At 41.0% G+C, this 26,494-nt stretch overlaps 1 protein-coding gene, 1 long non-coding RNA gene and 3 other non-coding genes across 12 annotated transcripts in view; 4 read left to right on the top strand and 1 right to left on the bottom strand.

Annotated features, from left to right (window-relative positions):
- MCF2L2 (MCF.2 cell line derived transforming sequence-like 2) overlaps window positions 1-6,994 on the bottom strand; it is a 272,578-nt gene extending 265,584 nt beyond the window's left edge. For all 8 annotated transcript variants that reach the window (XR_010664264.1, XM_065943474.1, XM_065943477.1 and 5 more), the window contains exon 1: window positions 6,599-6,994. Coding sequence is in view for 7 of the 8 variants with exons in the window: in XM_065943474.1 (XP_065799546.1) it covers window positions 6,599-6,674 (76 nt within the window). In the remaining variant the exon portion in view is untranslated. The remainder of the gene's footprint in view (window positions 1-6,598) is intronic.
- A 6,159-nt stretch (window positions 6,995-13,153) lies between these two features.
- LOC136173476 (uncharacterized) lies at window positions 13,154-22,843 on the top strand. The gene is made up of 4 exons (XR_010664241.1): window positions 13,154-13,337; window positions 17,433-17,534; window positions 18,327-18,375; window positions 20,200-22,843. It is a non-coding gene; the product is annotated as an uncharacterized lncRNA (long non-coding RNA).
- On the top strand, window positions 17,227-17,357 carry LOC136173868 (small nucleolar RNA SNORA63). The gene has a single exon (XR_010664339.1). It is a non-coding gene; the product is annotated as a small nucleolar RNA SNORA63 (small nucleolar RNA).
- Window positions 17,625-17,799, top strand: LOC136173908 (small nucleolar RNA SNORA81). The gene has a single exon (XR_010664371.1). It is a non-coding gene; the product is annotated as a small nucleolar RNA SNORA81 (small nucleolar RNA).
- Window positions 18,136-18,259, top strand: LOC136173867 (small nucleolar RNA SNORA63). The gene has a single exon (XR_010664338.1). It is a non-coding gene; the product is annotated as a small nucleolar RNA SNORA63 (small nucleolar RNA).
- Window positions 22,844-26,494: the final 3,651 nt, after the last annotated feature.

The following is a 26,494-nucleotide window of genomic DNA, read 5'->3' as shown; positions in this document are numbered from 1 at the left end:
CCCTATAGTCCAACTCTCACATTCATACATGACTACTGGAAAAACCATAGCCTTGACTAGATGGACCTTTGTTGGCAAAGTAGTGTCTCTGCTTTTTAATATGCTGTTTAAGTTGGTCATAGCTTTTCTTCCAAGGAGCAAGCGTCTTTTAATTTCATGGCTGCAGTCACCATCTGCAGTGATTTTGGAGGCCCAAAAAATAAAGTCTGTCACTATTTCCATTATTTCCCCATCTATTTGCCATGAAGTGATGGGACCAAATGCGATGATCTTAGTTTTCTGAATGTTGAGCTTTAAGCCAACTTTTTCACTCTCCTCTTTCACTTTCATCAAGAGGCTTTTTAGTTCCTCTTCACTTTCTGCCATAAGGGTGGTGTCATCTGCATATCTGAGGTTATTGATATTTCTCCCGGCAATCTTGATTCCAGCTTGTGCTTCTTCCAGCCTAGCATTTGCATGATGTACTCTGCATATAAGTTAAATAAGCAGGGTGACAATATACAGCCTTGATGTACTCCTTTCCCAATTTGAAAACAGTCTGCTGTTCCATGTCCAGTTCTAACTGTTGCTTCTTGACCTGCATACAGATTTCTCAGGAGGCAGGTCAGGTGGTCTGGTATTCCCATCTTTAAGAATTTTCCACAGTTATTTGTGATCCACATAGTCAAGGGCTTTGGCATAGTCAGTAAAGCAAAAGTAGATGTTTTTCTGGAACTCTCTTGCTTTTTCGATGATCCAGCAGATGTTGGCAATTTCATCTCTGGTTCTTCTGCCTTTTCTAAATCCAGCTTGAACATCTGGAAGTTCACGGTTCATGTATTGTTGAAGCCTGGCTTCGGAGAATTTTGAGCATTACTTTGCTAGCCTGTGAGATGAGTGCAATTGTGTGGTAGTTTGAACATTCTTTGACATTCCCTTTCTTTGGGATTGGAATGAAAACTGGCCTTTTCCAGTCCTATGACCACTGCTGAGTTTTCCAGATTTGCTGGCATACTTAGTACAGCACTTTCACAGCATCATCTTTTAGGATTTGAAATAGCTAAACTGGAATTCCATCACTCCACTAGCTTTGTTCATAGTGATGCTTCCTAAGGCCCACTTTACATTGCATTCCAGGATGTCTGTCTCTAGGTGAGTGAATACACCATCATGGTTATCTGTGTCATGAAGATCTTTTTTGTATAGTTATTCTATGTATTCTTGCCACTTTTTAATATCTTCTGCTTCTGTTAGGTCCATACCATTTCTTGGAATACAAAGCAAAGCAGGTGAAAGGCACATGTGGGTTAGAGATTTCATCTTATGAGGACGGGGTGGGAAAGTAGACCGTAACCTTTCAGTCACACTCACCAAGAACTGAGCCTCTGCAACCTACAGTTGGAGAATATAAGAAATGCTGACACCTTGCCCCTCCTGGTAAAATACTAAATCTCTTCATTGAGAGCTGAGGGGAGAAGAAGCCTTGTCTTCTTGGCCATGACCCAATCAAGAGTGGAGCTTCCTTTATACTGAGCTGAGAGGGAGCAGATCGCAGCTCAAGTACCACATACTCACTGTTTTTACCAAGATTTAGTAGATTTCCTTGACTTTTTTTTTTTTTTTTCATATTCTATATGCCCTTAGTACAACTTCCAGAGACTTTAAAAGGTTATTTATTTTACAATTTTCATCAGATGTTACAGATGTATCACTGGGAAATGGATCCATGGGGTTCTTCACACTGGCATTCCAGCAGTGGCATTCCAAATATGCACTGCTTTTAATGTAAGAAAATATTATTTTATTGTGAGCATTAACACATTTCTTTCTTAAATTTTATTTTGCAATTTAGTTGTCAATTTTTTTTTTAGGGTGCAAACAGTTTTAGTCCATAAGCCCCAGGCACAGTGTCTAGAGAGCTTAACAGAAAAATGGCTCAGATCCAGTTAATTCACTTTTAGCATAGGTGAAGTCACTACTCCAGCATGTCTAGTTGTCCTCACAGCAGGTAATCCCATCTGAACAGCAGATACTCTGCTCATTAGACTCTTCCCTCAGCACCAACTTTAGCTGAGACATAATCTGAGGCATTCAGCCACTATTCCATTGTATAGAATAAAGAATTGTGAGCTGAATTTCTTAGTTTAGTATTCTTCTGGTTGCCTATTACTAATGCCAGTAGTGTCCTAAACGTAGCAACCTGGGTTATAAATAAAAATCCTACAGCTTTTATCACTAAAACAGCCACCAACCCAATCTCCAATTATATAAGCATATCTCAAAGGATAGTCCCTTCTGCTTCACGGTTTAATTGGGCATGGACAAACATAAAATTATTTTAGAACAATGATAAAGTCAGGTAAAAATAATTACTTCTAATATGAGATGACAAGGTGGAGAGTGACCTGAACTAGAAATGTGAAACCTGCATGGGGCATTACCAACACTGATCAGCTGGATGACTAAGGGTTTCCACTGAATAGAAGCTCTGTGTTAACCACATGTGCCCTGTCTATCAAAGTTCTAGAGCAATGTGAGATGCATTAAGAGAAAGTTCATGATTTCCTAGGCAGCACCTTTGCATATAAATAGCAGTACAGTAAAAGTTACAGAGAAGATTAAAGACTTGAAAGGGATGGGATGGAGAAAATCATATAACACTTCTGATTCTGAAATTCTGTAACTGAACCAATGTGACTATACAGTCCAGAGTAAAGGTGAGAGGATGGTCCTCTTTTGTGCCCTACATGGGTAAAAACACACTTGGACACTGTTCACATGTGGAGTGCATATTTTTATTAGGTTCCCTGACAAACTAACAAAATCCAAAGAAAGAGATCCCACAGAGAACCACATCATATGAAGAACACTTGAAGGACTTCATGTCTACCTGAAAAATCGGGTTTAGGAGACAAAGAGTTATTTACAAATACTTCCAAGCTGTTCTTAAAAGTGTAAAAATTGCCTGGCATTACTAAGTACTCAAAGTCCAGTTCAAGGCACAACAAATCACTCATTTATTCAGTAAACATTTATTCTGTACCTCCTTAGAGGGAAGTCCTGTGTTAGGTGAGTGTCTAGGCCACATGGATAAGTAATGAAGAGTCTAGGAGCAGAGATACACACATGAATAACCAACTAACCATAATACAAGGGAGAGTATGAGAGATGTCATGTGGGTGGAACAAAACCTACTTCAAATTCAAAAGCAGGAATCACTATGTCCTGATATCAGGATCAGAGAAAGCGACATTGATTCAGGACTGAAAGGTGTATACTATTCATGTGAGAATAAACATTAGGAGGTCACTCAAGGTGGTGGGAAAGCAGAAGCAAAAGTTTAGAAGATGGGAACAGGATAGAAAAATACAGTGGAACAAAGCTGAAGAACAGAAGAGCCTGAGTTAAGCAACCATAGGTGTAGAAATAGCAGGTATTGGGGAGTAAGACAGGAAGGATGCCAAATAGTACAGAGCTTGTACTCCAGGCTACAGACAATGACTATGTATGGGTATCATTAAAGGTTCTAGAATACACAGTGGTGTGTGTGTGTGTGTGTGTGTGTGTGTGTGTGTGTGTGTGTGTGTGTGGCTTTGCTGTTGTTTTTATTCCTGGTATAGATTAGAGGCAAACACAAGAAAGGCAGGAGGCTTCCACAAGGGTTAGTCAGGAGGAAATGACATTCTGAAGCAGGTCACAGCAGGTAGCAGTGGAATAGACAAAGGAAAGAGACTCATGAGATATTTCAGAAACTGAATCATCAGGCCCCAGACCTGAACTGTCAAATCTAAAGGACTGTGGAAAGAGCAGAAACCCCAGCTAGAGGAGGAACTGACTGAGAGGCAGAAGTGGCTGAATTAATATGAAAGCACAGCACTATTGCCCAGTTGAGTGGGTAGGACAGGACCAGGAAATGTTCTACATCTTGCTCCAAGCACTTCTCAATCCTTGCCCAATTCATGATCACTCCCTCTCAGAGGCTGTTCACCAAGGAAATGCCCGAAGTCAAATGCAGAACCAATCTTATACTTCAAAACACAAACTTGTAGAAAAAGAGATCAGATCTGTGTTTACCAGAGGAAGAGGGTAGGGGGAAATGGGAACTGGATGAAGGGAGTCAAAAAGTATAAACTTCCAGTTATAAGAGAAATAAGTACTAGGGATATAATGTATAACATGATAAATATAATTAAGGTTGCTGTATGTTATATATGAAAGCTGTTAAGAGAATAAATTCTAAGAGTTCTCATGACAAGTAATAAAAAAGTTTTTTCTATTTATTTAATGTTGCATCTCTGAAGGAGGCCATGGCAACCCACTCCAGTACTCTTGCCTGGAGAATCCCATGGACAGAGGAGCCTGGCGGGCTACAGTCTGTAGCCTTGGAGAGAGTCGGACATGACTGAAGCAACTTAGCACACAATGTTGTATCTCAATGAGATGATGGATATTCACTAGACTTATTGTGGTAATAGTTTCATGCTGTGTTTAAGTCAAATCATTATACATCCCAAACTTATACAGTGCTTACTATGTTAATTACATATCAATAAAAATGGAAGAAGGAAAAAAAAAAATAGAGCCAATCTCGTCTATGAGAAGTTTTACTAGCTACACAGTTCAGTTCTCCATGAAGGCCAGGGTAGCTTCAGGGTTAGAGAACCCCTCAGTAAGATCCTCAAACAGAACATCTGAAAAGTACCTTCTAGTCCTAAGCCTGCCACTGGTTAACCTTTTGAAACCTTAAATAATGAACCTCCTAAGTCTCAATTGCTTTACTGTAAGATGGGAGTGATAATGTATACCCCACCTACTTCACAGGTTTGTGGGATTACACAGGAAGAGACGAAATGCTGCAAAGCACACAAATGCCAGGGGTCATTAGAAGTTCTTTGAGGGCATAAACTACAACAAATTCATGTCTGTATCCTACATAGAGCTGACTATGGAAAGAGGGAGGGAGCAAGGTGGAGAAGAAAATACCATAGTCTGGGCCCAACAGGCAGCCTGGTGTCAGCCAAGGAATATATTGCCTACCATATCTTCAAGAAGATCCTACATCCAGAGAAACAGATGAGAATAATTGTCCACATCTACCTCCTCGTTTAACTGATGGGAAGCTTCACCCTGAAAGAGGCCCAGTGATCTGCCCAGTATCTTTAGTGGCAGAGGGTCCAAGAATAGGACCAATAACACAGTCACAGGTTAGATGGTGTTTTCACCCACATTATCTTACAAGCAGACTTTGAGTTGGGTGGGAAGGATTATTAAAATTCCCATTTTTCCAGTCTGAAGTTGAATGACTTTTCTAGGGCAGGATTCAAATCCAGACAGTCGTACCCCCAGTTCACTGCTCTTTCCCTGTTGGTATTAGCACAATCATCTCACCATTCAGTATATTTCAGACTCGAAGTTCTGTTTTATTTTATCCTGCCTTCAGCAGTATTTCACATTCAGTCTTTCCTGGTAGAATTCTACTGACCTTTTGTCTTAAAATCCAGTTCAGTGGCCACACTGGGCACCAGAAACAGTTTTAAAACTGAATCATCAAAACTGAGCCTCCCCATGTATCCATAAATCATTTTCCAAAGTATATCCCCACATGTGTATCATTCCATAAGTATGAATAATGTATGTATCATTATTGTACTAAACACATTGACCTAGGGTGCTCAAAGAGCACTGATGGGTAATTGAAGCAGTATTTATCACATAAATACCAAGAACGCAGTTTTAACAAATGGGTGGAACAATGAGATTGAAAACTTACTGACTTTATCAATGAAAACTGATTTGCATTCACAGAAGGACCTCAAAGTGCAGTGAGCAACAGAGAAAATGATCAGGATAATTCTAGTCAGCTACATTCAAAAGATCTGAACCTGAATGCGTTTTCTATTTAAGGAGGTCCAGGAAAGACACAGGGGTGAGGGGAATGATAAAAAGAATTAACCTTGCCACCGTCTCAATGTCCTGTCTTTCCACCATAACCCTTATTTCAGGAAGAAGGCATGCATGTTTTGCTCCCCTTTTTTAACTCATGGAAGAGGATTAAAACTGCTCAGTCTCTCGAGGCTTGCAGAGATTTCTGAGTGGGTTTCACCAGGGATGGGGCGACACCTCCAGGCAGCACTTCCACGGGACAGGCCAGGGAGCAGGACTGCGCAGAGGCCCTCTACTGTGGCCCGCACCTCGGCACCCCGTACCCCAGTGTCTTAGCAGCAGTTTCTGCTAGAAAGCACCGGCCTCCCTTCCTCCTGTTCCCTCTCCTTTCTAGTTGCGTCAATTACGACACAACTCGCCACCCTTGCCCGCGATCAGCAGCGGGTAACAGATCCTAACCTCCAGGGAGCCCTCGGTGTAGGGTTCAACAGACTTGGCAATTGCCTGGTTAAGACACCTGCCCCACAGCCTACCCCGGCCCCGCCAGACGCGGCGGACCCGAGGGCTGCGAGCGCTGCGCTCCAGGGATGCCGGTTACAGAGCAGCACCCAAGGCAGCGAGGTCCACACCCAAGGCCATCCTAGGGCTGCTGTGAGGGGTCGGGGGAGACCAGGCCCCAGACAACGCCCCCACCCTCCATTAATAAAAGGCATGATTTTAAAAAAGCGTCATTTACCGACATGAGTGATCACTGTGGCCAGTCGCCGTGTGAACTCCTGAGGGGCCATTTCTTCTTTTAACCAAAACAGCATTTCACCGAAAAACCACTCGGTATAAACAAAACAAAGCAACACAAAGCTGCTATCGCTGCTATGGATGATTATTTAAAGGCACCTCCTCCAAAGGATGTTCGGCCCTCACACTCTCTCGCTCTCCTAAGGCACAAAACGAGAGTCACTCCCAGTCAAGGCCAACTCTCCACCGCCGCGCGGCTAGAGGACGTCAGCCACGCCCCGCAGGGGGTAAATTTAAAGAGTCGGTTGAGCAGCTCTCCCAACGCGACGACTGCCGTTGGGAGACAGAAAAGTAGCAGTTCCGAGGGAGAGAAGAGAGCACGTCGCCCCAATCTCGCCGTAACCCTGCTTCTGGCTTCCTGGGTCGAGGAGGGTGAACAGGTTTCTGGATCTGAGGTCCGATCTTTGGCTCTGCCTCCTGGGAGGGTCGGGATGAAGTATACTCTGTCAGTCCTCTTGTGGACTCGGCGCGCGGACTCGGCTGTTGCGGAGAACTGAGGAGTTGAGGTGCTGAGAGACCTGGAGGCGTGCTCCGCGCCGCCTACGCCGCCTCACAGCGCGTCGCAGAGCTTCCCGCCTCCGCGCGCACCTTTCCCCGCCCGGGGGGCGGTGCCCGACGCTCCCCGAGAGGTGCGCACGCGCGTGTCCTTATTCAGGGGAATGATGTGCCAGCTCCCCTAAGTGTTAGTTGCTCATTGGTGTCCGACTCTGCAACCCCACGGACTGTAAGCCACCAGGCTCCTCTGTTCATAGCATTCTCCAGGAAAGAATACTGGAGTGGGTTGCCATTTCCTTCTCCAGGGGATCTTCCTGATCGGAGGGTGGAACCCAGGTCTCTTGCCTTGCAGACAGATTCCTTACTGTCTGAGCCACTAGGAACCTATCTTGAATCGTCCCTTAAGACTGGGGGCGATTCAAGATCTGTCCTCCACGTGTCGGGGAGAGGAGACAGCAACTTTAGTTTGGTATCCCACCCTACCCCCACCCCCATCCTACACCCCGCCCCCTCGCCTGGTATCTGTGGCGAAGCCCAGGCAAGAAAGGGACTGGCAGGAAGTTCTGCGGCCGTCTGCCGGTCCTCTGGGAGAAAGGCTGTATGAGGTACAGTTGACCGTCCCATCTCGTGACTCCGGGGATCCAGGGGTGGCTAGAGTTTGTTTCCCCCTGTTAAGGGGTTGTCTCGTTCAGTTATCTGCGTCAACTGGACACACTCGCATTTGGAGCCGGGAGCGCGGGCTGTGCGGCCGCTGGGCTCGGCAGGTGGGTTACGTACGAGTGACTCCACCTTGTGGGCCTTTTCCTTTGTGCAGCTCGCCAGCGCTGCACCAGCCAACAGTCAGGCGCGCCAGCGCTCCCTCCAGGAAAGGCTCTGGCACAGCGTCCTTGCGAATCCTACCTGTCAGCCGCATGAGCGTCTGCTCCGCAACTATCCAGTGGTAGATGCCGTCTCAGGGCTTCATTAGGTGGCTCCAGATACTACCTGACAGACGAAGTAACCGAATTAAGAAGCCCACGTGAAAAGCCTGAGCAAATGCAAATCTGGCCAGGTTGTCCCCCCAGTCCATTCTTAAAAGGCGGGACCCGGCCGCGAGAGTGCCAGGATCACCCACAGGTTCTGAGCCAATTCTGGAAAGTTCAGGTTTCCTCTTTTTTATGTAAAAAGCCAAACCCCAAACACCTTGGATGAAATTTCTAGGAATAGCCCCTCAACCCTGGCGTTTGGAGATGTTCTTCAATGCTTTCTGCTAACAGTTGTGGGCTGTGGTTTTGAGACGGTGTTAAGCCACCTTCAAAGTGAAATTTGTGCAGAGGTTCTTCCCTCTTATGATTGGGCTCTTTGTACTTTGCCTGCACAAGTAAAGCAACCATTTTCATAGCAACCCCTTGCAAGAAATTCAGAGAGGGTTTAAAGACCCAAAGGAGTAATATAGCTTTGGGTTGTGTTTCCACAGTAGTTTCTGGCTCTTCCAGGATGACAAGTAGTTTTGAGGAACCAGATGAAGTCTTTCCTGTTGGTAGTAATAGTATCAGAGCCAACTGTGAACTGGTCCCTAGAAAGCAACATATTGCTGAGGAGACTGATAATGTGGGACTTTCTAAAATTTGCAGATTCAGTGACCTCAGCTTCTTGGGTTAAGTCAGGTTCTTAATCACAGATGGAAGCGAAGGGAGAAGGGAAGAATAAGGAGAAGCTTATGAATAGGAATGAGAGAAAAAAGAAAGAAAAAGGAAAGAAAGAAATCACACTCCTAAGGTAGCTCTCCTTCCCACATCTGTACCTTCACAATCTTCAGGGTTTCCATGGGGACGAATGGCTGACTTACGGCAAGATGTGACAGGCAGTGTCTATCCTCAGAAACCAGTTCTGTCCCCTCATCTTTAACACACACTCTCTCTGGGGCCTCAGCTACTCTACCTGGGCCATAAGGGAGTAGGTCTGTGATCCCCAAGGTCCCTTTTGCAGTTCTGAAATCATATAACTAAGCAGAAACGAGCATAGCTTTCAATAGCCCATATCTCCCTGTTCCTTCAAGAAAACAGTCATTATCTCCATTTTTCTTGTGAATATGGACAGGCTTCCTGTCTTCTCTCCTCCACAGCCCTCCTCCATTCTGTGCCTCTTTTTATCTATCCTAATTATGATTTATCTCTTGTTGCTGACAAATTACATTGCTTTAATGATTTCCCTGGTGGCTCAGACAGTAAAGCGTCTGCCTACAGATGGGGAGACCTGGGTTCGATCCCTGGGTCAGGAAGATCTCCTGGAGAAGAGAATGGCAACCCACTCTGGTGTTCTAACCCCCCCCTCCCGGAAAAAAAGGGGCTCCAAGAAATGTATGGGAAAATCAAGGAGCAAGTCAGAATAGTCTGCCTTCCTCTGTACTGAACAAATTAATAATCAGTCACATCTACTGAATATCAATTATATGCCGAAGGTTGCGATGTGCTTAGTCGCTCAGTCGTATCTGACTCTTTGCAATCCCATGAACTGTAGCCCACCAGGCTCCTCTGTCCATAGAGATTCTCCAGGCAAAAACACTGGAGTGGGTTGCCATGCCCTCCTCCAGGGATCTTCCCAACCCAGGGGTCAAGCCCAGGTCTCCTGTATTGCAGGCAGATTCTTTACCATCTGAGCCACCAGGGAAGCCCATGAATACTGGAGTAGGTAGCCTATCCCTTCTCTGGGGAATATTCCCAAGCCAGGAATCAAACTGGGATCTCCTGCATTGCAAGCGGATTCTTTACCAGTTGCGATAGGCAGTGTCAATTACAGCAGCTATCACCACCATATAGTAAGTGACTGTTCTGTGCCACCTGGTATGATGGCAGGCATTTAACAAACATCATTTAAACTCCACAGTAACCCTGTATGGCTTTGGTCTCATTTTGTAGATGCTGTTGGTATAAGAACCAAAGTGTGTATCACTAAACATATGAATCTAGACCATTCTCTGCTTTCAGGTAAGGATTTGCCTGAGCTTAGAAGACAAATCATCCTCCAAGCACTACCAAAGTAGATTCTACCTCCCTTTTGGTGGATTGTCAGCAATGCCTCTGACAATGAAGAGAAAGTCAAAGGATCCACCCTGGGTGCCACAAGTGAGGTGAGGTACCTGGTTTAGTCTAAATCAGTGGTTCTCAAACTAGCAGAATCACCTGGAAATATAGATGAATTTTTTAATATACAAACTCCTAGTCCTTGCCTCCAGGGATTCTGATTCAGTAGTGTGGGATAAGATCTGAGAATGTGCATTTCTAACACATACCCAGGATTACTGATGCTGCTGGTCCTGGGACCACACAGTGAGCACCACTGACTACAGCAAAGCTCTTCAAACTTCTTAGACTACAAACCATAGCATGATATAAATTTTACCTCATGATACAGCAGACATAAATATACATAATTAAAACAAAATGAAAACAATTGTTATATGGAACAATTTTTCCCCCTCAGAAAATTAACTCAAAATGAATCACTGACCTAAATGTAAAACACCAAACAATAAAATTCCCATGACAGTTTTCATTCCAATCCCAAAGAAGGGCAATGCCAAAGAATGTTCAAACTACCATGTATCTGCACTCATTTCACATGCTAGCAAGGTAAAGTTCAAAATCCTTCAAGCTAGCCTTCAACAGTACATGAACTGAGAACTTCCAGATGTACAAGCTGGATTTAGAAAAGACAGAGAAACCAGAGATCAAATTGGCAACATTCACTGGGCCATAGAGAAAGCAAGGGAATTCCAGAAAAACATGTACTTCTGCTTCGTGGAAACAAACTGGAAAATTCTTAAAGATGGGAATACCAGACCACCTTACTTGTCTCCTGAGAAACCTGTATGCAGGTCAAGAAGCAACAGTTAGAACTGGACATGGAACAACAACAGCCTGGTTCAAAATTGGGAAAGGAGTACATCAAGGCTGTATATTATCACCCTACTAATTTAACTTCTTTGCAGAGTATATTGTGCAAAATACCAGGTTAGATGAATGACAAGCTGGAATCAAGAGTGCTAGGAGAAATATTAACAACCTCAGATATACAGATGATACCACTCTAATGGCAGAAATTGAAGAGGAAATAAACAGCCTCTTGATGAAGGTGAAAGAGGACAGCGAGAAAGCTGGCTTAAAACTCAATGTTCAAAAAATTAAGATCATGGCATCCCATCCCATCACTTAATGATAAATAGAAGGGGGGAAAGTGGAAACAGTGGCAGATTTTATTTTCTTGGGTTCCCAAATTACTGTGGATGGTGACAACAGCCGTGAAATTCAAAGATGCTTGCTCCTTGGAAGGAAAGCTATGACAAACCTAGACAGTGTATTAAAAAGCAGAGACATCACTTTGCCAACTAAGGTCCGTATAGTCACAGCTATGTATGGTAGTCATACCAGTAGTCATATACGAATATGAGAGTTGGACCATAAAGAAGGCTCAGCACCAAAGAATTGATGCTTTCAAATTGTGGTGCTGGAGAAGATGTTTGAGAGTCCCCTGGACAGCAAGGAAATCAAACTAGTAAATCTGAAAGGAAATCAACCCTGAATATTCATTGAAATGGCTGATGCTGAAACTGGAGCTCCAATACTTTGGCCACCTGATTCAAAGACCCGACTCGTTGGAAAAGACCCTGACGCTGGGAAAGACTGAGTGCAGGAGAAGCGGGCAGCAGAGGATGAGATGGTTGGATAGCATCACCGACTCAGTGGACATGAGTTTGAGCTAACTCCAGGAGACGGTGAAGGTCAGGGAAGCCAGGTGTACTGTAGTCCATGGGATTGCAAAGAGTCGGACATGACTTAGCAAATGAACAACAAACAACAACATAACATAGGAGAAAATCTAGATAACCCAGGATTTGGTGAAGACTTTCTAGGTACAATACCTAAGGTATGTACCATGAAAGAAAAACTTGATAAGATAGACTTCATTAAAATGAAGCTTTTCTGCTGTGTGAAAGATAACTATTAAGAGAATAAAAGGAGAAGTTATGGGTTGATAGAAAATATGTATGAAAAATATAACTCTCTGTTAAAAAAAAGTGGGGGCTATTATCTAAACCATACAAAGAACTCTTTTTAAAAAAGGACTGTTAAAATACAAGAACTCTTAAATCTCAATAGTAAGAGTATAACCTGATTTTTTTAAGTGGGGGAAGGGTTAAGCTCTATCTTATACTCATTATTGCTGTAAAAATAGTCTACAAACTTGCAACTAGAAAACTAGTAAGTTCTAGAGATCTAATGCACTGCATTAGTGATTATAGTCAACAATACTGTATCATGTACTTCAAAGTTGCTAGGAAAGTAGATCTTAAATGTCCCATCAAAAAAGAAATCATAATTATGTGACATGAAAGAGGTGTTGGCTAATCCTATGACAGTAATCATATTGCAATACATAAAGTTATCAGATCAATAGGTTGTACAACTTAAACTTATACAATGCTATGTGTCAATTATATCTCAATTTTTTAAATGTGACATTACAGAAAAAACAAGTTTATCTTAAAATTCTGTAATTTCAATTTTGAGACGATTAAGAGGAGGATTTGTTTTAAATACATGTTTTTCACATTTGGGGAAACATTATAAAATGTTGTATTTTTCATACCCCACACCCTTTTATATCAGGCATTCCCCCTTTCTTCTTCCCCTCAGAAAACTCTATAAGATTAAGGGTCATGTAAGGGCTCTTCGCCCTGAAGCCCATGAGAGAAAAAGAACCCCATAAACCACAAAAAGAAATATCCATGGGGCACTCAGGCAGCCTAAAAGGTCTGAGAACAGCAGGCCCTACCCTAGTTGGATCCCACCCGAAGGAACGAACGAAGCAGCGACCCCCAGGGGCACGCAGCCATCTCCAGCACTGCAGCTCTGCTCTCTTCGTTGATTGGTTTTAGCGGTGACGCCCCCTCCCGAATGCTTCGCTCGGATTGGCCTACTTCTTGGATCAGACTGGACGGTGGCCAGCGGAGGACAAGAGACTTCTAAACGGTCTGGAGGGAAGATTTAGGTCACATCCGAGACGCAGTTGCACATCAACAAGCGTCCAGGCTCCAGGGACATGGCGGCGGCCTCTGTGGTGTCGGTGCTGCTGATGGCGACTGAGAGGAACTGGTGGCAGCGAGTCCAGAGCCCGCTGCTGCTGCTGCCGCCGCCCAGGCAACGGTGGGTGGAAAGGCGGCTGTGTTCCTACCCAGGGATGGGGGCGTGGGGTGTTGGCCCGCCTGAGCGGTGCGAGTTGCGGGGGTTCGGGAGGCTCGGTAGAATCTGCTTGTCAGCGGATTCTGCTTTCAGCCCCACCCGTGAGAAGTCCTCCTCCTCCCAGCCCTCCCCTTTCTTCCCCTTCTCTAGATTCACTCTTCAACCTGCCCTTTGCCTTAGTTTCTCCCGTTAGGGGTAGGAGTGGGGGGAATGGAACTGGGCCTCCAGGCCCTCCTACCTATGGGGGGCAAGAATAGGGTTGACAGAGTTAGCGATAAAAATACAAGCGGCTAGTTAAAATTTAAGTTTCAGATAACACAATTTTTATTGTAAATGTCTCCGATATCAAATCAAAGTAAAAATATAAAACAGTATTTGTAAATTGTCTGAAGCTTAACTGGGCGTCCTGTTTTTTATCTGGCCAAGCAAGGATAATCCAATCCTAAGCAAGAATAACATTTATACAACCTCCTAACCATTTACAGTGTCCTTTCTTAGATAGGGAGTGTTATAATCCGTGTTCTGATGAAGCCCAAAAGGTCTAACACAAGATTATGCAACCAGTAAGTAATGGGGCCAGAACACTTTAAAAGCCATTTCAGTTCTGCTGGCCCTCTCAGATATGCATTTCAAAGAAAGAGTCCCGGAGAGCTCTTTTAATTGTTAGAATGAACATAGCAACAGCAAATTTGTCTTTCAGAGGGCCTGAAAAGTTGTTTTATATTTAGGTTCTTTGCTGTGGCATTTACCTTATATTTAAGGGAAGAGACTGTATTAAATTGTCAAGGAATATTGACTTACTGTGTGATGATGAAAGTATATTATATATGTATTAAGTCACAATGGCCCATCATTTGACTTTGATATCAGTGGATAAGGTTATATTCATGCAAGAGAGCCATACATCATTGCATAGGTAATGATTAAGGCGGTGAAGGGTATTCTGGAATGAGACACACCTGTGTTCAAAACCTAGCTTTCACACTTTGATGGCAGTAGACAAGTTACATAATCTTTCTGGGCCTCCATCTCCTCTTCTTTAAAGTAGAAATGATAATAATTGTATCCACTTAATAGGATTGTTGTATTAAATTCTTATCAAGTGCCTGGGACATTGAAATTTATTAATTTTATTTATGATTAACCTTACACTTTAACTTTTAGTAAATGTGAATTTTTGGCATAAATTATTAGATAATAAGTATTTTAATTTTAGTTTTAAGTTGAAAAAAGACAAGTAATTAAGAATATAATGAATATTGTGAGTTTCAGTGCAAAGAAACGTACTATTCAATAATAGTTAAAGCAGATATTTTAGACCATAATATACCAATTTTACCAAATCACAAATCTGTAAGCCAGGCTGATATAATAAAAATTTATATTTTAGTCTCAGAAATTGTTCCCCATGTATAATCTTACATGCTTTAATATTCATTGTGTTATAAACAGGAAGAAACATTAGCACTCTCCAAGGGAAAGAAAATTACTATAGGGTGAGAAATAAAGCCAAAAAATAGGTTTATGGTCAGTGGCTGTTTATGGTGAGGTAGGCTTAGTATGTTTTAAAAACCAAATGTCAAGCTTTGTAGGAGTTTTATATTTCTTTTTATTTCCTTAGTGTTTACAGTGTTAACATAGTTCACTTACAAACTATTCTCTAAAATTCCTCTTGGGAACTTTTCCCAGTTTTTCTCCAGAAAAACCTTTCCACCACTTTGAAGAGAACGTGGAATTATGAAAATTAAAGGTCTAATCTTAGCAACTATTGACTGTTACCTGAGTGATAGTAAACAAGTCATTTAACACTTCTGAGCCTTGGTTTATCTCTAAAATCATAACTACCAAAAACCTGTTCCACCATCCCCAAGGTTTATAAATGCTTTCAATTATTACTAGCTGTCAATCACCAGAGAAAACTTCAACCAGGGATGAATCCAACCATTTGTATTCTTTGTGCCTGTAGCAAACCTCCTCAAAGGGCTACAGAAATTTGCACACTGGAAAGACTTGTAATAAAATAAATTCATGGTAGTCCACTTCACCTGGGCTTTCAACAGTCCAAGAAATTAAAGCTTTCTTTCTTTTATGGGAGACAGGATCTATGTCCTTTTTGTTATTGTTGTTAAGTTTAAATGCAATTTTGCAACATGAGAACTGCGGTCTCTGTAATTAATTAGAAATCTTTGTCACTCGTGATACATCTGTTACTTGCTATCTATTTTCAAAGCTTATTGCTATATTAGCTCTAAAATAAAGCTTTTCTTAACAAAACTATAGGCTTTATTAAAATCAAGTCTGCCAATTAAAAAACAATGGGAAAAAAACTCAAGGCTGTATAAGTTTCCTATTGGAAAGATACTTATTTTTGAAGTGAATGATAATCAGTGAATACATATCAGAACAATTTGCCATGGATCTATAAATATAGAGCTTGTTTCCCTACTTATGTGCCTTGTACATAAAAGAATAATGTAGAAAATGTTTGTTTGGGTTCTTTAATTATTTAGCTGGTATATGTAGGGAACTGAGGATCCCAAGTTTGAAAGGGCACAAAAATCTAAAAATGAGATGCTTAAAAGGATTTTATCTTGAAGCAGTTTGATTTGTCTGCCTTGTCAGCTTGGAAGTGATTCTACATTGTGCTGCATAAAAACTGTTTGCAGACCAGAATTTTAAACTAAATATAAACAGTTTAACATTTAGCCATGTGCTTTGAAAGTCATGTGTTGGAGGCTTTATTTGCAAAACATAATAATTTAAGCTTTTGACTTTTAGGTCCAAAAGATACTTCTAGCACTTGGATACTACCAGAGAGCAGCTTGTCATGCCTGCATTGTATGGAACAAGTGTTCAAAATAAAATGCAAAAACTGTAAGCTGATGGAAGAGGCAACACACAACATCCCTGGTACTCGAGGGAGAACATTTGATAGAGAGGATATCTTTGTATTGGCATATTTTTCCTAGGGCATTTTTACACCAGTGATATTTAGGGTATGGGAAGGAAAATAATTATCCTAATTGTTTAAGCCAGTTGCCATGCATGAATATCTAGAGATGATACTAAGACTTTTCTTTAATAGGCTTTATTTTTTAGAACGGTTTTAAGTTTACAGGAAAATTGGGATGAGAGTTCCCAGGTTCCTATATTGTTAACAACTTACATTAGTTTGGCATTTGTTAAAATTAATGAACCATCATTGACACATTATTAATTAAAGTCCAGAATCTATTCAGGCTTCCTTAGTTTTCACCTAGTGTTCTTTTTCTGTTCCAGGATCCTGTTCAGGATACCACGTGACGTTTAATTATGTTTCCTTAAGCTCTTCTTGCCTGTACCAGTTATTCAAATTCCTCTCCCCCCACCCCCCAACATTTGTGTGTGTGTGTGTGTGTGACCTTCACCATTTTGAGAAGCACTGGTCAGATAGTTAGTATGATGCACTTGTATTGGAATTTGTCTGATATTTTTCTCAAGGTTAGACTGTAGTTAGGGGGTCTTGAGGAGGAAGACCACACAGGTAAATACCATTTTCATTTCATTCTATCAAAGGGTTTTACTATTAGTGTTGACCTTGATCATGTGGCTGAGATAGTTTGTCAGATTTCTTCATGTAAACTTCTTCTTCCCTCCCCGCTCCTTCTGTACTGTGGTCTCTGGAAGGAAGTCTCTATGCACAACCCACTCTTTAAGTAAAACTTTTTTTCACTTTCCCAAATGGACCAAGATGCTTATTTTGGATGAAGCTGATAAAAAATATTGAGCCAAAGGATTAAAGGTCAAATCCATGAGTTTTACCAGAAATCAAATACAAGGACTCAGGTGTGCATGTGATTTTTTTGGAGAGGGCAGGTTGGAATAACTGTTGCAATATAGCTGTGAAGTGCTGTGTTGTCCTTTCCCCTGCCAAAAGCAATTGTTTCCTACAATCTCTGTCTCGCTCAGTTCTGTAGTAAGACAGGGACGCTTGGTCTCAAACATTATTCCTCTAAGTATTATTATAAAAACTGTTATGGTTGATACGTCATCATAATTCATCATTGTCTCTTTTTTAAGGTTGTGTCCCTTTCTGCCTTAATGCCAATCAATATGCTAAAGTCCTCAAAAAGTTCCTGAGGGATCCATTTCTAATTCTAGTGAAGAGCTGATCTTTGAAAGGTATATATTATTGTATCTTATAATAATTTTGAAATAGAGTAATTTTTTCTAATTAATGTACATAGAAATTATAGCCAGGATTTTTTTTTTACCTTCTTATTTAAGCCCTGTGCTAAAATTGCAGCAACTAGTATCTGCAGTGTCTTAGTGCTTGTAATAAAGCTAACAGAGTAAACACAAGGAGAAAAACAACCGAACCAGATAGTAGAAAAACTGCAGGTAACTAACTCCAGGGTATTTTGTTCTAAAATTTGGTACAGTAATATCAGTATTTTGGCAGAATTAAAAGAATGAATTTCTAATGGGTTCCTTTCAATGGTAGGGGTAAGAGTGAGAAGTCAAATGACTTTTTATTCTGACTCTGATCTGAATTAACATTTTCCTCTCTGAAATACTGTAAGGAAGGAATTGTATGCTGTCTATGACAAATGAGGGGCCAGCCAGTACACAGGCTGTTCTTTTTAAGGACTCAAGACAAAGGGTAGACTGGATCTGAGAAAACGCATGTCAGGATTTCAGTCTCTTGTGTGGCAGGATCTGTTCTTCCCTGGTATTGCTACCTAAGACACTGTTAATATCTCATTATTTCCTTAAAAAACTGAAGCAGGATCTAATTACAACATAGCTGAGAAGTGCTGCGTTGTCTTTGCCCCCTGCTCAAAATAAGACTGTTTCCTTTCAAGTCCTGTCTGCTATAGCACCCAGGGATGCATGGTTTCATACACATTTACCAATTTAAACCCTGACTCAACAAATGACTCCTGAGAGTTAAGGCTTATTAATATTTTTCAGGTGCTGACAGAAAGAAAGAGGCATTACCAAGAGGGAACTCCTTGATAAGGTACAAACCACATTTTGATAGTGACTTACTGGAGTTTAATTTCATTATGGTATTTATCTACTAAAAGTTGATTTTGAGGGGAAGATTTTTCATTGTCTTTGTCAGCTCAAGCAATGTAGGGATATAAAGACCATACTCCACAGATAGCGGTGTGATTTATAGGAATTCATTACAATTTTGTGTCCTGAAAGATTGTATAGAAGTTGCTTTTGAGTTAGAATTTGAATATATTATCATATCTCAGCCTCATGTTTTTATGTACAACTAATGTTCATGGTTATGAACTATGATCTGCCCACTTCTTGTGAAAACTGTATTCTCAGTTGAGTATTTGTCATCTTCACTGAATTACTTGCTTTTATTCTGGAAAAATAAATCATGTATTGTTTTTTCAAGTATGATTTTGTCAGCCAGACAACCTTGGAAATCAGGTAAATGAATCAGGAAATGTGTTCATGAAAAGTGGTATTTAAATTGTCCTTAGAAAGATTTGTGATTAATCAGAACACAGTGGGAAAACAATGTGAAATGTAGTTCAGATTTTGAACTTTATATAGTTCATATTCAAAGGGGACATCACTAATGCTGTTAGATCTGGTTGTCATTCTTAACTTATACACAAGTCTTCTTTTTTTTTTTTTAGTCATGTTTCTCATATCTTGTGCATTCTTGATGATTTCCTGTATAATTGAGATTTTTCTTGGCATTTTCTGGTAGCAATTTATGTTGACCCAGGCTTAGTTATAGTAGCTTAAATAAATTGAAGTATGTCTTGTTACTAATATAAAAATAACTTTGTCAAAAAATATAGTAGTAGTTGGTAAGAATAGATGATGAGGTGATGCTCAGAAATGGTATTGGCCTGATTTAGGACACAGACTCTTAAGTGCAACAGCATGTTGTTTGGATAAAGAGCAAGTCAGTGTTTTCCTATTTGTTTTCCTCTTGTCCTGGTTATTTGATATTTTAAGTTGTTCCAGCCAAGACATTTTTGATTGGGTCTGTCATCTGTTTTAGTAGAGAGCTATGGCAATAATTAGTGATACAGTGATACAGTCAATAGTGTTACAGTGATACAGTCAATAGTGTTACAGTGTATGGGGTGACCTGAGCAGAAATCAGTGATAAATATGGGTTACCATACAAATTTTTTAGAGGTTCCCCCCACACGGAAAAAGTTTTAAGTCCTGAACCAAGTCTGTCCAGTAGAACTTTCTGTAGTGAGGGAAATGTTCCATACACATGCTGCCCAACACAGTGGTGACAGGCCACGTGTGTCTACTGAAATACAGTTAATGCAACTGGGGTTACATTTTCTATTTTATTTAGTTTTAATTTAAATAACCACATGTAGCTAGTGCTTATTGCCTTGGACAGAATAGTCCTAAGCAATAGTTAACATTCCAGAATTTATATTTTCAATTTGTAGTTCCAAAAGTGTGTCAAAATGGATCGCACACCTATTCCTTTTGTTTCGTCTGGTGTTTACGTCTGTCCCAGGCTAACACCTGCTCTTGGCTCACTTAGGCTTTAATTTCACTACCCCAAGCACAATTCTGTGGTCTGCTTTATAAGTAAGAACACTCAGGCTGCCTGATGGAATCTGATCTTGCAGCCAGATGAATCTTTTAAAACAACCACAAAAGTAATATTTTCTTTTTCTCTAGATTTTGTGATTAGCATCTAGTGCTCTGATTAGAAGCCCTCCAAGTATAATCTTGGCAAAGAAACAGCCACTGGTGGTTAACAAGTAATTCATATCATTTGTACTTCATGTAATACTTGATAACTGATGTTCTGGTGAATAATTTTTCTTTTGTTCAGAAGTGGAAGCGGGAGTCAGTTTGGGAGGAAAACTGTGGCCATAAACATTGAAGAAGACAAGAAGATTCTTTGTGACACTGAGATTTTCTACCACACCATGGTGGAGGAAATGCCAAAGACTGTGGCTGACCTAATTTAATTCCTGGAATGAAATGGTTATGAATGTATGCTTGCTGTTGCTGAATAGGCAATCACATTGTGCACTGTGTTTCTTTTGGGGATATGTGAAGCTTGTCTGAGTGCTCACAACAGATTAAAAATACAGATTTTGATAGCAAAGCAACTTCAGACATGATTTCATGTGAGGGTAGTCATTGATTTTATCCTCTTGTTACCTAGTTCTTTACACATGGTACTTGTATTGAGTATTTGCCATCATTTAATAATATGGACTGAAAGATATAAAAGCAGCTAATTATAAAGTTTGTCTGCCTTTATTGTATTAGTCACTAACTGAATAGAGCTAACTTTAAAATGATTTTCTAAGAAAATACTTAAATTTATTTTGCTTGGTATCATTTTTTTCAGTAAGGCATTTTATTAGCAGTTAGTTGAATGTTTATTGAATGTTCAATAAATTACAGTGAAGTATTTTTTTCTCTGAAGTAGTTTGGTCCTTATTTTTTAAAGATTTGTACCTCTTGCTATAATCCATATTTCCAAAGGAAAAAGATAAAATAGCAGTCTATAGTAATATTTTACTCCAGTTATAAAATTATACACAAAAGATACAATGAACATGGCTTTTCATAAAAAGATTTAATGGTTCCAAGTTAGCTACTGCTTGTCAGTAGCATGAAGACTGAGCATTTGCAGATTTCACCAGTACCATCTACTAAACAGTATCCGCTTCTTCAAGAAGAAAGAAGGAAAAATGTAAAATTCCTCCCTCCTCTGGTATGACAAACATTTCCTGGTACACATCATGTAACTGCTCAACAACAAGGTTTTTGTTAATAAACTAATTAATCAATAGATTTATTTTTCCACAACAATAACATGGAGTTGCTATTTGTTGTTGTCGTTTAGTTACTAAATTGTGTCCTACTCTTTTGTGACTCCATAGACTGTAGCCTCCCGGGGCTCCTCTGTCCAAGGGATTCTCCAGGCAAGAATACTGAAGTGGGTTGCCATTTCTTTTTCCAGGGGATCTTCCTGACCCAGGGGCCAAACCCAAGGCTCCTGCATTGGCAGGCAGATTATTTACCACTGAGCCACCTGGGAAGCCCTGCGTTGATATAATTATTGACTTTACCAAAAAACCTGCACAGCCCTATTTAATAATGTGGATTTTATTCAGGATCAAAGTCAACCATTATCTCCACCTAAAGGCGCGTTTGATTAGTTTCTTGAATGCAATAGCTTCCTCCTGGACTTCTGCCTCCCAGGGCTACACTCTCACTTTTCTTCCTCCTACTTATGTGGCCCTCTGCTATCCTCTTGTCATTCTTCCTGTGTGCTCCTCCAAGTACTAGACTGACCTCTCCCTGACTATCAGTCTGAGGACTCTGGCACTTCAATATGTTCAAAAGCAAACTTAACCATCTTGTTCCAGTAATGTTTAGCTCATTACCTTGTACCTCCTTCTCTTATCTGGGCTTCCCTGGTGGCTCAGACAGTGAAGAATCTGCCTGCAATGCGAGAGACCTGGGTTCAATCCCTGGGTTGGGAAGATCCCCTGGAGGCGGGCATGGCAACCCACTCTAGTATTCTTGCCTGGAGATTCCCCGTGGACAGGGGAGCCTGGTGGGCTACAATCCTTGAGGTCACAAAGGGTAAGACATGACTGAGTGACTAAGCACAGCACAGCAGATTTGGAGATCATTTGGCAATGGTTTCCAAATTTGTCTCCCTGCCCTCGTCTTAACTTTATCCAACCTATGTACTACTTGGCCCCTGGGGTGGTCTCATAAAAATTTAAATTAGTAAATAGCTTTCCTTTCTACCTGGGATAAAGTCCAAAGTCAATAGCTTTCCTACCTTTGGTTTTGCATCTAAAGGTTATCATCAAACCCAAAGTCAGCAAGATTTTTTTCCTGTGTTATTTTCTAGGTGTTTCAGTTTTGTGTTTAATATTTAGTTCTGTAAATCCATTTTTAGTTAATTTTTCTGAAAATACAAGGTCTAGATTTATTTCTTTCCATGTGATATCACATTGTTTCAGCACTATTTTTAGAAAAGACGATCTTTTCTCCGTTGCATTTCCTTTGCACCTTTGTCAAAGATTGGATCCTTAAAATTGACTATATTGTCTGGGCACACACACCGAGGAAACCAGATCTGAAAGAGACACGTGCACCCCAGTGTTCATCGCAGCACTGTTTATTATAGCCAGGACATGGAAGCAGCCTAGATGCCCATCAGCAGATGAATGGATAAGGAAGCTGTGGTACATATACACCATGGAATATTACTCAGACGTTAAAAAGAATTCATTTGAATCAGTTCTAATGAGATGGATGAAACTGGAGCCCATTATACAGGGTGAAGTAAGCCAGAAAAATAAAGAACATTACAGCATACTAACACATATATATGGAATTTAGAAAGATGGTAATGATAACCCTATATGCAAAACAGAAAAAGAGACACAGAAGTACAGAACAGACTTTTGAACTCTGTGGGAGAAGGTGAGGGTAGGATGTTTCAAAAGAACAGCATGTATATTATCTATGGTGAAACAGATCACTAGCCCAGGTGAGATGCATGAGATGAGTGCTCAGTCCTGGTGCACTGGGAGGACCCAGAGGAGTCGGGTGGAGAGGGAGGTGGGAGGGGGGATCGGGATGGGGAATACGTGTAACTCTATGGCTGATTCGTGTCAATGTATGACAAAACCCACTGAAATGTTGTGAAGTAATTGGCCTCCAACTAATAAAATAAAATTATTAAAAAAAAATTGACTATATTTACGTAGGTCTATTCTGGGATCTTGTAAGGGAAACTTTTTCACCTGTACTGTCAAAATTCTACTCACAGAATACTTCACTTCTAGGCACTTCCAAGAAATCAGATGTTGTTTTTTTCCCAGTATCCATAAATGATTTCACATCTGATTCTTCACATGCCTGCCTTAATCTGTTGGGGCTGCTATAACAAAATATTACAGACATATATTTTTTAAAATTTTTTTTCAGACTTATATTTAAAAAATAGAAATTTATTGATCACAGTTCTGGAGGCTGGAAGTCTGAGATCAGGGTGCCAGCATGGTCAAGTGAGGACCCTGTTCCTGGTCAAAGACTACTCATTGTATCCTCACATAGTAGAAGGGGAAAGAGAGCTCTCTTGGGCCTCTTCTATAAGGGCACTAATCCCATTCATGAGGGTTCCACCCTCAGGACCTAATCACCTCCCAAAGGCCCCAGCTACTAATACCATCACATTTGGTATAGGACTTCAACATACGAATTTGGGGAAGATCCAAACATTCAAATCATAGCAAAGCCCAATCCCAAATCCTTCTCCATCTATTGTGGAGAATGGACTGTTTTGGTTATTAAATTTCCTAATTCAATTGTAATTGTCCTTCCATCTGTCTTTAAAAATAACACAATCCTTTAGCCTTCTTTTAAAGTGATGTTTACATCATGCCAGCTTTGGTATGGTCGTCGTTCTCATGATCATTGTCTGAACTCTTGGCAAATACTGTCATAGTGTCGAAATTAAACTAGTACTATCTCAACACAAAGCACAATAGTCAATCTACAGTCCAAGCCAAAGACAACCACTAACACTGATTCTCAAACTACATTTAAGTTGTACACTTCAGGTGCATCACTTAGAATAATATACAAGCAGATAATCGATTACTGCAAACTGCAAATCATGACTGCCAGCATCAGCATGCAAGAACAACAGCAGGAAAGCAACCCCAACTCTGGAAGACAGATCATCTATGCCACATCTATTTGATGCTAAAAATAGTGTCAGCTATTTGGGAAGCTGCCACAAGGATTTATATTTTCCCCCCAACCTTAAGCATTTATTGCCTAAAACTGGGACTATTTGTGTACCTGTTTCCAGATATGCAGGACTTTCAGTGCTAACGCAACAGTTCTGGGCAAATCAGAACAGTTGGTCATTCTTCTCAGTTCATTGTAGTTGAAACTTTAAAACCAAACCTTCCCATCTACAGCAACTTCATTTGTTTGGCCACTGTTTGCATAAACCATAACAATGCCATTGACAGTGTTGATGTAATGAAGGGAAGATCTAGGAAAGGTAAACTCCTCTTTTATAGTACTCAGCTTCTCTTTCATGACAAAAGAACACCCAACTCTTCTAAGGTGAATATAGTCACCAGGCAGCCTTTCCCAACCCAAAGCAAAAGCCTCCTCCTCTCATGTGTTGTATGTTGATTTGACATGATTTCAAACCCACTTGTCTATAACTTACTTTGTTTTAACCCACTTGTTTATGACAAAGACAAACAAACAAACAATAGTTGCTTTTAAATGTAAAGTTCCCACATTAAGAATGAAATCAACTGTGTCAGGGTGTTATCATCTCATCTGTGAGTTAAGGAGCACATAGAGACCAACTGGAGAGGGGCTGAGTTCAGTTCAGTCACTCAGTCATGTCCAACTCTGCGACCCCATGGACTGCAGCACACCAGACTTCCCTGTCCATCACCAACTCCCGGAGCTCAAACTCATGTCCATTGAGTCAGTGATGCCATCCAACCATCTCATCCTCTGTCGTCCCCTTCTCCTCCCACCTTTAATCTTTCCCAGCATCAGGGTCTTTTCCAATGAGTCAGTTCTTCCTATCAGGTGGCCAAAGCATTAGAGTTTCAGCATCATCATCAGTCTTTCCAATGAGTATTCAGTACTGATTTCCTTTAGGATGGACTGGTTAGATCTCCTTGCAGTCAAAGGACTTTCAAGAGTCTTCTCCAACACCACAGTTCAAAAGCATCAATTCTTTGGCACTCAGTTTTATTTATAGTTCAACTTTCACATCCATACATGACTACTGGAAAAACCATAGCTTTGACTAGACAGACCTTTGTTGGCAAAGTAATGTCTCTGCTTTTTAATATGCTGTCTAGGTTGGTCATAGCTTTTCTTCCAAGGAGCAAACGTCTTTTAATTTCATGGCTGCAGTCATCATCTGCAGTGATTTTGGAGCCCCCCAAAACGAAGTCTGTCACTGTTTCCATTCTTCCCCATCTATTTGCCATGAATTGATGATGCTATAGCCACGCGTTCCAGGAAACAAACTCACTCAGGAGGACAATGCAGATAGTGGAGTGCAGTTTATTACACCGGTGGGCCCAAGGCAGAGTCTCCTCTTAGCCAAGGGCCCGGACCAGCATTTGTGAAAATCTTTTGTACCCCGAGTCTACTTTTCCAAACCCACCACCCCAAATTCCTTGAGACTTACGAAGGAAGGGTAAATACAATCACAATAACCCCATCATTCATGTGTTATGTGTTCAAACAGTTAATAATCAATAAGCCCGCGTTTACATTCCAACCAGTTAATAAAACCGATAAGCCTGTGGTTACATTCCGATAGATACTGTCTGGAGGCAGGGGTGATTAGAGTATGTTTTCTTTTAGGTGATGAGTAACCTGGACACGAGCTTCAAGGTTCCCCTGTCAAGAGGGGGTCTTATCCTTCCATTGTTGTTCCCACAGGCACTAAGCAGAGAGTTCAGAGTACATTGGAGAGGCGGCCAAGCATGATCAGCATGGACAGGCCTAAGATGGAGTCCAGGCCCTATGAATTCCTTCTTCAATGGGACCAGATGCCATGATCTTAGTTTGATGAATGTTAAGTTTTAAGCCAACTTTTCACTGTCTTTCACCTTCATCAAGAGGCTCTTTAGTTCTTCACTTTCTGCCATAAGGGTGGTGTCATCTGCATATCTGAGGTTAGTGATACTTCTGGCAACCTTGATTCCAGCTCATGCTTCATCCAGCCTGGCATTTCGCATGATGTACTCTGCATATAAGTTAAATAAGCAGGGTGACAATATATAACCTTGACATACTCCTTTCCTGATTTGGAACCAGTCTGTTGTTCCATGTCCAGTGCTAACTGTTGCTTCTTGACCTGCATACAGATTTCTCAGGAGGCAAGTCAGGTAGTCTGGTATTCCCATCTCTTTAAGAATTTTCCATAGTTTGTTGTGATCCAAAGAGTCAAAGGCTTTGGTGTAGTCAATAAAGCAGAAGTAGATGTTTTTCTGTATCTCTTGAGCTTTTTCAATGATCCAAGAGATGGCAATTTGATCTCTGGTTCCTCTGCCTTTTCTAAATCCAGCTTGAACATCTGGAAGTTCATA

This window comes from Muntiacus reevesi, chromosome 8 (assembly GCF_963930625.1).
Source record: "Muntiacus reevesi chromosome 8, mMunRee1.1, whole genome shotgun sequence".
NCBI lineage: Eukaryota > Metazoa > Chordata > Mammalia > Artiodactyla > Cervidae > Muntiacus > Muntiacus reevesi.
The sequence above is the reverse complement of the archived record's forward strand: the minus strand, read 5'-3'. Positions and strand labels throughout refer to the sequence as shown.